The sequence below is a fragment of the Theropithecus gelada genome, chromosome 5 (genome assembly GCF_003255815.1).
Source record: "Theropithecus gelada isolate Dixy chromosome 5, Tgel_1.0, whole genome shotgun sequence".
In the NCBI taxonomy this organism is placed as follows: domain Eukaryota; kingdom Metazoa; phylum Chordata; class Mammalia; order Primates; family Cercopithecidae; genus Theropithecus; species Theropithecus gelada.
Genome location: NC_037672.1, coordinates 59,134,939 through 59,148,782, shown reverse-complemented (window position 1 = coordinate 59,148,782; position 13,844 = coordinate 59,134,939). Strand labels below are relative to the sequence as shown.

Sequence of the window (13,844 nt, the reverse complement as noted above, 5' to 3'; positions counted from 1 at the left end):
CGCCGCCCCCCACCCCCCTCCCAGCTCCAGATGACGCTTAGGAAACCAGAATATGCCGCTCCAAAATATGCTACTCTGGCATAAGGATTATTCTGAGCTGAAAGCAACTGAAAAGAAGCAGATACAAGAAGAGCTCTCTGCCCTCCCCTTATTTGCCTAAAAGCGGGACATAAATTTACAAAGGCAAAAGGGTCTTCCTCCCCTTTTTACCAGGAAAAGCAAAGGATGACCATGGAAGACAAAGTCAGACCCCTAGCAGCCTTGAGACATCAAAGGAACCTACATAACAAGCCTTACTAACTACCCTTTATCAATTTGCCTTCCCTCCAGACTCAAAGTCCTTTTTGTTTGTCCTGTCACTTCTTTATAAATTTACTGTTCTTTGTTGAAAATGGTACGCAAGCCTAAATGCAAAGTCACCTCCTTGAGAATTACTCGTTCCCTGGTTCTCTCTCATGTATACCTGAGGTATGTATGTCCATAAACTTCCATTTGTTTTTCTCTTGCTAGTCTGTCTTTTGCTACAGGGGGTCTGTCCCTGCTAAAAATGACAAAGGGTGGAGAGAAAATTATTTTTTCTCCCTCTACAGAGTCTAAAGTAACTTGAGTATAGCTAAAAAAATGCTAATGACTCACCCACTTTTCAATTGCTACAGAGCCAAATGGATTTGGGGGTGAGAGGTGAAAGGGGGGAGATATGTATGCATTATTCACACTTACTAATAAATATCTCCTTTGGCTAATAGAGACTCCAGGGCAAAACGAATGTTTCTGGGGACACTCAAGTGAGTCATAGGCTGAGAATAGAGATGAGCTTTATTGTAACCATCTGCAAAAGCTTCTTATGAACCTATTAGAGGAGTGGGTTGATAAACTACTCCACGGGACAATTACATTTTAGAAATTCATTTCTAACTTCATGCATGGAAGTTTGAAAGTAAGAATATTTTCCATTATCTACCTCTGCCTAAAGAACAGTAAGTTGGTTAGGGTACTGGGGGAAATTACAGCTGTTCCTTTCAGTAATGAAAGGGAGAAGGGTAGAGACCTGCTCTTTGTTTTCTTACACAATGGGTGCCCCAGGCTGTAAGTAATTAAATATTTGCTTAATAAATGCTTTTTGATGTTAAAGAGGAGGGTGCTGTTAGAGATGGCCTTTCCAACTTAGGTCATAGGCTGCATTTGTAAGCCATTGTCTCTTCAGAGAACCAAGCTAAAACCAACACAGCCCAAATAGCAAGTGTGTGACAATGTTCATAGAACAGGTAGGGATACAGGAAAAAAATAAATGTAAACCTGATTTCTAAACTCTATTCATGTCTTGTTTCATTTTCAAGCTCATTGGCATTTGATTTTTTTCTCTATTTAAGAGGCAATCTTTGGCCAGGCGCAGTGGCTCACGCTTGTAATCCCAGCACTTTGGGAGGCCAAGGCAGGTGGATCACCTGAGGTCAGGAGATCGAGACCAGCCTGGCCAACAAGGTGAAACCCCATCTCTACTAAAAATACAAAAATTAGCCGGGCTTGGTGGTGCATGCCTGTAGTCTCAGTTACTGGGGAGGCTGAGGCAGTAGAATCACTTGAACCCGGAAGGTGGAGGTTGCAGTGAACCGAGATCACACCATTGCATTCCAGTCTGGGGGACAAGAGCGAGACTTCACCTTAAAAAAAAAAAAAAAAAAGGCAATATTCAAGAACTTCCACCCCAGAAGACCCAACAGCCACCAGGAGCAACACAGATCAAGCATTACCTTAAGTAGGCACTTTACATGCTTTGTTTGACTGAAAGGTTTTATACAATGGCTATGCCACATTCCCGCTCTACACATTTTTTCTGACATCTGCCCTTTAAAGTAAGGTTTTCCGTCCTCTCCAGCCAAAAGCTATTGTTTTGTTTCACACAGTACGCCCTCCTCCTAAGCAAGATCTTTGTTCCTAGATTGTTTGTGCAAATAAAAAGTACCTGCTGTGTGAGGTTAAGTGAGGATGCGCTGGCCTTATAAATACTCCCTTTTTAAGCAAAATCTGAGGCAAGAGAACAGAAATCTGATTGTGACTTCATCAGTGAGATTCTTTGTCACTTGAAAGATGTGGAAAATGACCAACCAAGAAAACGATCAGTCTGGGGAAAGTATGTCACCATGGAGAACCTTGGTAAAGAACCCATTCTAAGTCACTGGTTTTCCCTCTTTTTTTTTTTTTCTAATTCAGTTCCAGGAACCCTCTTACAAGGGTGTTTAAAAATTCCCTGTGCCCAGAGTAACATACCACTGTACTGAGAAAAGCACACTGAAATGTAAAACACAGAAGCCAGACCTTTCCAGGGAATGGAGGCAACACCAAGGAAGGCCATGGAGAAGAGGTGTTGGCTGTCTCAGCAGCCACGCCCTCCACTTCCTTCAAGCCAGAGCCTCTGTTTCGTTTGGCTCTTTTGCCCTAGCCTCATGTGACTCAGTGGCTGCTATGGTCTGAATGTTTGTCTTCCCTCCAAAATTCCTATGTTGAAATCCTTACCTTCAAGGTAGTGGTATTAGGAGGTGGGGCTTTGGGGAGGTGATTAGGTCATGAGGATGGAACCATCAGGAATGGGATTAGTGCCCTCTAAGGCACTAAGGAAAGGCTGCTGAGCTAGACTCAGTGACTCATGCCTGTAAGTCGAACACTTTGGGAGGCTGAAGTGGAAGGATCACTTGAGGCTAGGAGTTTGAGACCAGCCTGGACAACATAAAAAGATCCCCATTCTCTACAAAAATAATAACGTAAAAAATTAACCAGGTACGGTAGTGTGCCCCTGTAGTCCTAGCTACGTGGGAGGCTGGGGTAGGAGGATCCCTTGATTCCAGGAGTTTGTGGTTAGAGTGAGCTGTGAGTACACCACGGTACTCCGGCCTAGGCCACAGAACAAGACCCTGTCAATCAATCAACCAATCAATCAATCCTTTTTAAAAGGCTGGAGAGAGAAGAGACCTTTCACCCCTTTTGCCATGTGAAGACACAGCAAGAAGGCACCATATATGAATAAGGAAGTGGGTCCTTACCAGACACCAATCTACCGATGCATTGTTTGTGGACTTCCCAGCCTCCAGAACTCAGAAATAAATTTCTTCTGTTTAAAAGCCACCCAGTTTGTGGTATTCTGTTATAGTATCCTGAACAGATGAAGAAAGTGTCCAACCCTGATCAGGCTGAACCACCCATAGTAATCCATCCCCTTCCCAATAATTGGTTTAACAAGGGACACATGACACAATCCTACAAGTGAGACTTTTTTAAAAAATCTTTTTTTGACAGTCTTGCTCCGTCACCCATGATCTCGGCTCACTGTAACCTCTGCCTCCTGGGTTCAAGCAATTCTCGTGCCTTAGCCTCCCGAGAAACTGGGATTACAAGTGTTCATGATCACTCCCAGCTAATTTTTGTATTTTTAGTAGAGATGGGGTTTCGTTATATTGGCCAGGCTGGTCTGGAACTCCTGGCCTCAAGTGATCCACCCATCTCTGTCTCCCAAAGTGGTGGGATTTCAGGCATGAGCCATTGTGCCCGGCCACAAGTGAGATTTAAGAGGACACCAGCTGTGAGGTAACCAGGAAAGATTTTGTCTCCGATAAAATGAAATTTCAGGAAGGGGCCACCTCTTTCTCCTTCCATAGGACATTGTTATAACTCCACGTGCTGCCCGGAACTCTGGCAGCCACCTTGTAACCATGAGGAAAACTGAATGCGACAAGCGACCATGGCGAAAACAAACAGGCTATTTGATGGCATTGCTGGGTCATCCTAAAAGTGCCCTATCTCAAGATTTTTTATCAGTGAAATTAGAAATTTTCCTTTTAAGCCATCTGAAGCTGAATTTTGTGATACCTGCAGCCAAAAGCATCCTAATACAATTTGCTACACAAGTTTGCAGAAGGCAGCCCTCCCCTCAGGCCTCCCCACTGTTGCCCGTTCATCTGTTAAACAGACAAGCTGGATTCCCAAGGGCCATGCACAGTCTCCTTGCTATTTTTCCTCAGCTCTATACGTGAAAATAAAATTAATTTTCTAGTCCATGAATTAAACATTGCTGCTGCCGGCTGAAAGATTTTAACAACAGCCTTTTGTTGACAGAGAAGCAGGATGCTGACATGTTCTAAAATAAGCTACAAGAAGTCAGAAGGGTAGGACGGGAAGCAAAGGGGAGGAGGCCATCAAAAGGAAAAACTGCAAAATCCCACTCAAGTCCAGCTTCTCTAAATGGTCAGCCTGTGATTGAACTCGTGTGCAGATGAATCACCTGGAGATATCGTTAAAATGCAGATAGTGATTCTGTGGGGTCGGTGAGATCTGGGATTTGTTTTCTCTAACAAGCTCCCAGGTGATGCTGATGCTGGTGGTCCGAGGACCACACTTTGAGTAGCAAGGCCCTTAAGGCTCAGGCAACTGCAGCTGTAAGACTGTCTCCATGTTTGTTCTAAAGCTCTGGAATGTCTCCAGAGAGAAACCAGCAACGTGCCAAGACCCACAGAGTCCTCCAACCTTCCTAGTAAGCAGCAGGCCCTGCAGTAGCCCCAACACCTGCAAAAATGGGGAGCGAGATGGAGGAGGACAGATCCTTCTTCCCTGGAACGTGGGTCGTGGGAATCAGCTGCTAAAAGGTAGTTTCAAAGAAAGAATGAAGGGGAATGGGAACAACCCCCTCTCCACACATGTACCTTTTAGAAACAGGAGAAAGAGTACAGGATAAAGGAAGGAAGGGGAAGGAGGACGGGCTCTGGGTTTGGTCTGAGTTTGTGATAGCCTTAGGGTTTTGTTGTTGTTGTTAGTGTATTTGTTTGTTAGTAATTTTTCCCCCAGGACTGAGTCTGAGTCTGTGAAATCAAATCCCCAACTGAGATTTTATTCCAAGCCTCCCCTCAGCTCCATGCAGCCTGAGGCAGGCGCCCAGCCCCACTTTAAGCCCACTTAAGAGTCAGGAACANATGCAGCCTGAGGCAGGCGCCCAGCCCCACTTTAAGCCCACTTAAGAGTCAGGAACACTCGCACCCAATGACATGTTTGTCCCAGCGTCTTTCCTGAACAACTTCACACATCCCACCGACAAGTGCTGGTCTAGAAATTGGGCTTGAGACTGTTCCTCCACACTAGAAACCATGGGTACGTGCAATGGGCTGAGAGGAGGAAGTGAGAGCCGGTGGGAAGGCTGCAGGGAGCTCTGGGCAGCCTCTCTTTCCACAAACCAGATGAGGTCTGCTGAATCTTCTCACCTCTGAGAAGAGACCTCCAGCGCGTCTCCCTCTCCACGTCATGTTCCTCTCTCTCCACTCTACTCACCAGCCATGCTGAACAACTGAGTTCTTGAGCTGCCCTGCCCTGTCTCTCTTTCCTCGGGACCTTTGCTCAGGCTGTGATGCCAGCTCACCCAGCCTCTCCACAGCCATCCCTGTACCTGCCAGGCTCCACTTGGCTCCTGCCTTTGGGGAGCCTCCCAATTCCCCCTAAGCTGGCACTGCTTCTCGGTCCCACAGCACCCGAGTATGGATGGTGCCTTGAGGGGTGTCACCTGTGCACCTGTTTCTCCAACTGGCCTGTAAGTGCCATGAAGTCAAGGATGGTGCCAGCGCTTGGCAGGTAATGAGTAAGTAATAAGTACTGTTGAATAAGGAAATTGAATAATGGTTCTCAGCCCGCTGTGCATTAGAAACACCTGAATAGCTTAAAATAAAGAAAAAGCCAGGGCATCTCTTTTAGACATTCCAATTCATCAGGCCTAGGTAAAGAAAGGCCCAGGCTTCTGATAATTTTAAAAGCTACCCAAGTGATTCTGATCTGCCACTATTTCTGACAATCATTGGAATGTAAAAAATGATTAGTGGGCTGGGCGTGGTAGTTCACGCCCATAATCCCAGCACTTTGGGAGGCCGAGGCGGGTGGATCATGAGGTCAGGAGACTGAGACCATCCTGGCCAACACAGTGAAACCCCATCTCTACTAAAAATACAAAAATTAGCCTGCTGTGGTGGCATGCACCTGTAGTCCCAGCTACTCAGGAGGCTGAAGCAGGAGAATCGTTTGAACCTGGGAGGCGGAGGTTGCAGTGAGCCGATATCGCGCCACTGCACTCCAGCCTAGGCGACAGAGCAAGACTCCGTCTCAAAAAAAAAGAAATAAAAAAAGATTAGTGGATGAATGAATATGTGCCTGCATGCACGACTGTGAGGATCTCTCTTGTGGCCATTCACATATGTAATGAACAAACAACAGGCATGTGTGAGGGAAAACAGCTGGTACCTGTTGTTGTGGCCACCAATCCATTGTCAGGGGAAATACAATTGGGGGAAAAACAAAAACAAAAAAAAAAACCTGCCTTTACCCAGGACCAGGGCTTCCGATAACCACGGAGCTTTCTTTATCCAGTGGGCTGGCTAGACTGTCTCGCCCTCCAAAGGAAGAGAGCTGAACAGAGGGAATGAGCGAAGAGAAACACTAAGGAAATGTGTGGATGGAAAAGGAAGGCTAACATTTACTCTGTGCCGACTTCCAGGCAAGCTACTTACTGCACTGTTTCATTTGATTCCAGGTACAGCCTAATGCTGGTTGTACTCTTATTACACCCAAGGTTGTAGCACTTCCAAAGAAACATGGGACAAAGGAATGGGTAGACTGCATTCCAGAGAATACAGAATTTCAAAATAAATATTCAATGAAAAAAAAATGCTACTCAAAGACACTTTTATAGATCCTTAAAACAACAACAGAAAAAAAAAAAAAACCACCACGGCTGTGTCACCCTTTTGCAAATCTATCACTGACTTCTTCAAAGCAACTATTATAATTTTATGCCACACACAAAACTAGGTAAGGTGAAAACTAAAATAGCAAGGTCATGATTAAATATTTGGATTTAAAAGCTGTGCCTGGCCAGGCACGGTGGCTCACGCCTGTAATCCCAGCACTTTGGTAGGCCCAGGCGTGCAAGTCACCTGAGGTCAGGAGTTTGAGACCAGCCTGACCAACATGAAGAAACCCTGTCTCTACTAAAAATACAAAATTGGACAGGTATGGCGGTGCATGCCTGTAATCCCAGCTACTGGGGAGGCTGAGGCAGGAGAATCGCTTGAACCCGGAAGGCAGAGGTTACAGTGAGCTGAGATCATGCCATTGCACTTGCACTCCAGCCTGGGCAACAAGAACGAAACTCCATCTCGAAAAAAAAATGCTGTGCCTTACATTTGAGTCACAAGTACTCCAAGTCTGAGACAGACCAGTAAGCCAGTGCAGGTTTCATGACCAGGCCCCTACCTTGGGAGGTAATAATAGTAGATAGCATTGAGCGTCTACTCTTTAGCAGGGCCTTTAGCATATGCCCTATCCAGGCACAGTGGCTCATGCCTGTAATCCCAGCACTTTGGGAGGCCAAGGCAGGAGGATCGCTGGAGCCCAGGAGTTCAAGACCAGCACTAGCAACATAGTGAGACCCCATCTCTACAAAAAAGCTGGGTGCAGTGGCACACATTTCTAGCCCTGGCTACTTGGGAGGCTGAGGTGGGAGGATCACTTGAACCCAGGAGGTTGAGACTGCAGTGAGCCATGATGGCACCGCTGCCCTCCAACCTAAGTGACACAGCAAGACCTTGTCTCAAAGAAAATACATATGCCCCAATTCTCAAATAACTGTCAACTCAGTATTACTGTATCCATTTTACAGATGAGGAAACTGAGGCTCACAAACTGTAAAGAAACGAGTCTGAAGTTGAACTTAGCAATGTCAGGCTTCGCACCAGTTTCTACTCTGCAGCTCTCTTTCTCATTTCATGGTCACAGTGCCGTCTGCAGTGACCTTGATCAGTTTGTTTGTTTTAAAATTGAGTCAATAATGTTAACCTCAATCTATGTTCATACTTGTTGGGACTATTAGCAAAAGCACACTCTATTCTCTGCGGTCTAGCTGCAATCCAGGCTTGGGTAAGGCTCTTAATGCTTGCCCATTTGTTAAAAATGCAAGAGTTGTAACAACAATGGGCTTGGAATTACAGGGTTTGAAAGGAAGAGTCATTCACTTTTCTTAGATTTTTAGTAGTTTAATTGAGCATTAAAGATTTTTTTAAATGATGAGTCAAAGGAAGAGGGAGGGACAAAAACAAGTCAAAACTGAGACTCTAAGAGATTCAGAGAAATGATGTGGCCCTGTTTCTGTAGCAATTGTAACTGGCTGTGCTCAAAAATCCCAAAGAAAATGCTAAAGACCAGCTGAGTTGTCAGCTGAACAAAAAGATCCCAGCTACAAAACAATGATCTTTTGGAGGAAAATAGGAGGAAGATGGAATGAAAGAGAAGGGCATGAAGGAGGGAGGAAGTACAGAAGGGATTTGTGTTCATCTCTCTTTGGAACGTTGAGAAAGAGCCCTTATTTCCAAGGCCAAATCTATCTTTTTTCTATGCAAGAGAGGCACTGAAGCCAAGTTCTGTGCCAGCATTGTGGAATTTATTGTGCTTCCGGAAGAGTTTTTTTTCTTCTGCTAAAGAAAAAGGGCCAGTATGAGGACCAATAATAATGACAGTGAATAATTAACACCAACCAAGAGCCAGGCACTGTGCTCAGTGATTTACACACATCATCTAATTTGATTCTCACAACTTTAGGAACAAACAGTATTAACATATCCATTTTAAAGGTGAGAAAACTGCTTCAGAGATGTAAATTTGTCCAAGGCCATTCACCTGGTAAGTAAGTAGAAGAGCAGGGATTCACATTCAGATCTGCCTGTCTACTGAGCCTTGCTTACTCTAGAAAACCTTGGGGCAAGACAGAAGTCCATGACCATGCATTCTTGGGGCTCCTCAACAACCTGAGGGACTTGATGGAAAAGAAGCACAACCCAGTGAAGACATCAGGACCAGATACAGGTTACCTGATGCCCAACGGAAGACAGCTCATCTTTGGGCACATTTCAGAATGTGACTAGTGGACCAGCGCCTTCCAAGCCCCAGCTTCTACTGACCACCTCATCACCCCACACTGCCTTGTTAATCTCCACCACTTCTCAGCTTCCTTGGCATATACTGAATCCCACATAGGATGGTGCAGATGCTCCAAGAATCCAGCAGGGCACCAGAGAACCCTATATCTGCCTTAACAATAGTCACATTTGCCCCAAGACAGGATAGAAGGATGGCTGATCTATCAAAGGAAACAGGGAAAATTACTGCTTTGCATGCCTGGTGCTGTCACTGAAGTTATGAGGAAAATAGTGATGATGTCACTATGGGACACATTTAGGGGACTCGGATGACATTTAGGGAAAAAACAGAAAAGGCCCTGATGTTTCTGGGAGGCATCAGCCAGATGTCTGGAGGCCATCAGGGGAGGCTCCGCTGGGAAGCAGCCCCAGGACTCACACCTCCACACGGTAACTGCAAGGCATCACTCCCTGCTCTACCCATCTTGGGATTCAGGGCATTGACTAACTGTCCCTTTGGCAAGAAACTCCCAAGCAGGCATTTTTGTGAGCTCAAGCCTTCAGATGCAGGTTTTTCGTCTAGTTGGAGTTTGCTTTCGGTCCTTGAAAGTCATGAACTCATTGCTGAGGACCTAGGGGCACCAAGAGCATTCTGTTCTGACCGCCTGCCCACTCATAAAACAAAAAGGATAAAAAAGGAAAACAACATGCTCTGGCCCCAGGGAGAACTAACAACTTGATGAACTAACAATTTGATGGCTCTTTCACGGATGACATTTTACCACCACGCGAATTACTCTCCGCACACTGCACATCCAACACATCCCCTGCTGGGTGCACTGCATAGAGGCCTCCCCTTTCCAGCGCAACCTCATCTGGTGTGGGGGGTGGCAAGCAATGGACAGGCTGACCTTTTTCCTCTACAAGTCAGGTCCTTGAAGTGCATGAGCAGACCACTAGGGCATGAGCTTGGCTCTAATGCTACACATAACTGGTAGGGAGGTGATGAAAAAGGGCCTTCAGTGCGGTGGACATTTGTGGATCAAGGCACCAGGGCTTTCACTGAAAATAACCCTGAGTCAGTCGTCTGCCTAGTCCCTCTGCTTACCCTATGTAGCCTAGCCATGAGCACAACTGATCTTAGCTGGTCTCTGATTGTCCCTCATTTCTTCCCTCAGAGCTATTCATGAGACTGGGTACAGTGGCTCACGCCTGTAATCCCAGTACTTTGGGAGGACTGCTTGAGCCCAGGAATTCAAGACCGGCCTGGGCAACATGGTGAGACCCCATTGCTACAAAAAGAAATGAAAAATAAAATAGCCAGGTGTGGTGGTGCACATCTGTAGTCCCAACTACTTGAGAGGCTGCAGTGGGAGCATTGCTTGAGCCCAGGAGACTGAGACTGCAGTGAGCTATGATCGTGCCGCTGCACTCCAGCAAGACCCTGTCTCACCAAAAAAAAAAAAAAAAAAGGCAGCAGAAGCAGTAGCTATTCATCAGATAAGACCCATTGTTTGGAACGTTTCTAAGTCACAATTTTGGACCTTAAAACTCTAATATCTACCATTGTCTGCTATTTTTCTTTTTTTTTAGGGAGGCAATGAAGGTGGGGAGAGAATTAAGACTTAGGGGCTGGGCGCAGTGGCTCACGCCCTTAATCCCAGCAGTTTGGGAGACCAAGGAGGGCGGATCACGAGGTCAGGAGATCAAGACCATCCTGGCTAACATTGTGAAACCCTGTCTGTACTAAAAATACAAAAAATTAGCCGGGCGTGGTGGCGGGCGCCTGTAGTCCCAGCTACTTGGGAGGCTGAGGCAGGAGAATGGCGTGAACCCAGGAGGGGGAGCTTGCAGTGAGCCGAGATCGCATCACTGTACTCCAGCCTGGGCAACAGAGCGAGACTCCGTCTCAAAAAAAAAAAAAAAAAAAAGACTTAGGAAGTAGCAGATGAAGCAAAGGCAGAATTTATCCAGGGAGGTATGGGATGGGGTTTGGGACATGCATCACAAAGGGGAAACCGGATTCCTTCAGTTTGTTAACTTCTCTAAGGAAGCTAGAGGAGACCTGGGCCTGGGAGGTGTCCTCTAAGCCACAGTCTTTCAGAACAAAGGTACTATCTTCACCACAGAGTGCGGTCTGGAAAGGGGTGACCTGGCAAACTTGGAGAGAAGGGCCTTGTCCTTGTGGCTCCTGGACCCACGCCAGGGTCTTGGGGCTCAGAGGCTGTAAGGAGTGGAGGCTGTGAGCCCTAGGCATGTAAGATAATATTTTAAGTGCTCACTGTTCCCTGAGCACTCTCTGAACACCACAGCTATTAAAGATAAGCCTCAATCCCCTAGAGGCCGCCGGGCTCTGAGGACCAAGCCCAGCCCTGCCCGGGCGGAGGTGGGGGGAGGGCGCTTGCTGGAGAACTCTGGGCAATAAGGGCTTTGGTTGGCAGCGTGGGAGTGTTCATGAAGCAACAGCAGAACCTCATAGTCTAGTCAGTTGAAGAATTAAACCAACACATAAAGGTGATGGTAAAAAGGACACAGAAATGAGGAGGTGCACTGAGAGAAGGAAAGATAAAGCAGCAGATTTCCCAGAGCTTTGGGGAGACTTTAAAGGCTTTAGGGATCCCGAAAGATCCTACCTCTCTAACCATCCCTCAACTCTGCTGTGCCCTCCCTGAGCCACACCCCCTAAGAGGTACCCACTTCTGGATGGGTTTGCTTCCAAGAGCAGGGACTGCAGGGTTTCAAAGGAAGGCTTGGAACCATAGTGGCCCCATTATCTACCTAGGCATTTGCAGCTGGCACCATGCCAAAAAAGCCTTGTAGAAAGAGGTCTTATTTTCTTCTTCTTCCCCTATGGAAATAAAAGTAGGTTGTGTTTCTTAGAGATCAGGGAAACGGGAGCTGGAAGGGCAGCTTGAATTACCTCGTCAAATTCTCACTCAGCATATCAATGCCTGTGCCTTTTGTCCTGGCTACTGCCGCTTCAGTAAAGGAGGCCAAAACCAGTTATTGCGGCCAGGGCGGCTGCGAAGTGGTTCAAAGATCAACGACTGGGGTCGTGCAGGGTGGGCACGGAGCCCCTGGAGCCTAGGGGAAGGGGAATAGTGGTCGGTGCCTGGGCTCCCTTCCCTACGGGCAGGAGTGGGGGTGTACGGAAGGAGGGTACCAGGAGAGCCACAGGTGCGGAACAGACCCGCACTGGCCAGATGGTAACAGGGTTTGGAGAAGGCTCTGCACAGCCACAGTCGGAGCTTCGTGCTAGGGTCAGACCGCTCTCGCCATGGGCTCGGTTTGCTCACTGAGAAACTTCCGAAGAACTGCAAATGGGCATAGAAGATTGCGGTGGGAGCAGGGACAGGGGCCTTGGAGAGGCAAGAGGGGAACCGGTATCTTCCATCTGGTGCGCGTAAACCAAGATTCTATCCTGTGACGGGTCTCTCCCTCCCTGGTCCAACTCCCTTTCTTGTCCTCATCTCAGCCCCCAAGGTCCGTGGCCCGCGGAGGTGATGGGGGAGGGAGACGGGGATAGGAGAGACCCATGGACCGCACGGGTTAAACAACCACCCGCCCGTCCTCTCTCACTGAGAACCGATTCAGCCTGTGCCGAGCCTCTCCTTTCGCGCGCCTCTGCGCCAGCTGTGGCGCCGCAGGACTCCGGGTCCCCTCGGCTCTCCATAGGGAAGCCGGCAAATGCGCTTCCTTACGCAGACCGCGGCGGGGTAGGGGGGCGCGGAAGTTGAAAATACCGGAACAAAAACACCTGCCCGTCCCAAGGGACGGAGAACTGGATGCCAAGGGGGCCCGGGGCGCGCAGCGGGAGGCGAGGAGAGACCGGGGGTCGCTGCGCACCTCCCGCAGCCGAGGGGCCAGCGGCGACCTCGCGCGCCCCAGCGCGGCCTGGCCACTAAGCCCGGGGCGCAGGGGGCGACGGCGGGACTTACCCCAGAGCAGAGTGAGCGGCTTGGCTTTGGGGATGAGCACCAGGGAGTACACGGCCCCCAAGTGGAGCAGGCTCATCAGGACGACGTTCCTCCAGACGATGTTCTGCCGCTGCCCGCGCGCGCCTGGCCTCTCCGGGCCGCCGCCGCCCTCCGAGCTTTCGAGCCCGGCACGGATTTCTTCCTTGGCGTCGCAGAAGGGGATCTTCCCCGCGTCGGTGGCCGGGCCTGGCATGGCTGGGCGAGGTGGGCGCCCGCAGCAGCAGCAGGCAGGCAGGCGCTCGGCCCGAGCGGAGATCGAGGGTGGGGGCGGGGGCTTCTGCCTTTTAGGGGGGAATTCTCCGCACGTCCTGTCCCCTCCTTCCAGCCCTTCTCCCGGACTCCTGCACTCTCCCCCAGGGTCTTAGCGTGGCCTACGAATGCAGATCTTGGCGGCCGGCATCTGTTGCTGGCGTATCCCCCATACGGCTGCCCGGGCTGAACTCGGCGGCGAGAAAGAGCAGGCGCGCGCGGGGCGGGAAGGGCGCGCGGCCGGGGAGGGGTGCTGTGGAAACGGAGCTGGACCGGTGACGCTGAAGGGAGCGCTCCAAGGGAGCGTGGAAGAAAACCCTGCATAGCTACAGCCAATCAGGAGCGCCCGTGCGGCTCTTAAAGAGAAAGGCGCCCCCCGGCCTCCGCGGCCGGGCTCTTCTGGGCCGAACTGGGGAGCCCATTAGGCTGGGGTTGGCCGCCTCCGCCCGGGGGCGGGTGGGAGGTAGCTCCCGGGACAGGGAGCCTGCAGGGCGGCTCACAGCGCTTCTGCTTTTGTGTGTGTGTGACCCCCAAAATGCCTTTTATGGTATTTTTCCAGTCCCTCCCCCTGACAAAAAAACAAAACAAAACAAAACAAAAAAACTTCCTGAAACTATCATCCCTTTGAGAAGCCTTTTATTTCTTCTCAAGCCTCAGGCCACCTGGGTTGGAGAATTTTAAA

At 48.9% G+C, this 13,844-nt stretch overlaps 1 protein-coding gene across 1 annotated transcript in view; it reads right to left on the bottom strand.

Annotated features, from left to right (window-relative positions):
• SCD5 (stearoyl-CoA desaturase 5) overlaps nt 1–13,567 on the bottom strand; it is a 169,032-nt gene extending 155,465 nt beyond the window's left edge. Inside the window, exon 1 of the mRNA XM_025385973.1 lies at nt 12,875–13,567. Within this exon, the coding sequence (XP_025241758.1) occupies nt 12,875–13,106 (232 nt within the window). The 5' untranslated portion in view covers nt 13,107–13,567. The remainder of the gene's footprint in view (nt 1–12,874) is intronic.
• Between the last annotated feature and the right edge of the window lie 277 nt (nt 13,568–13,844).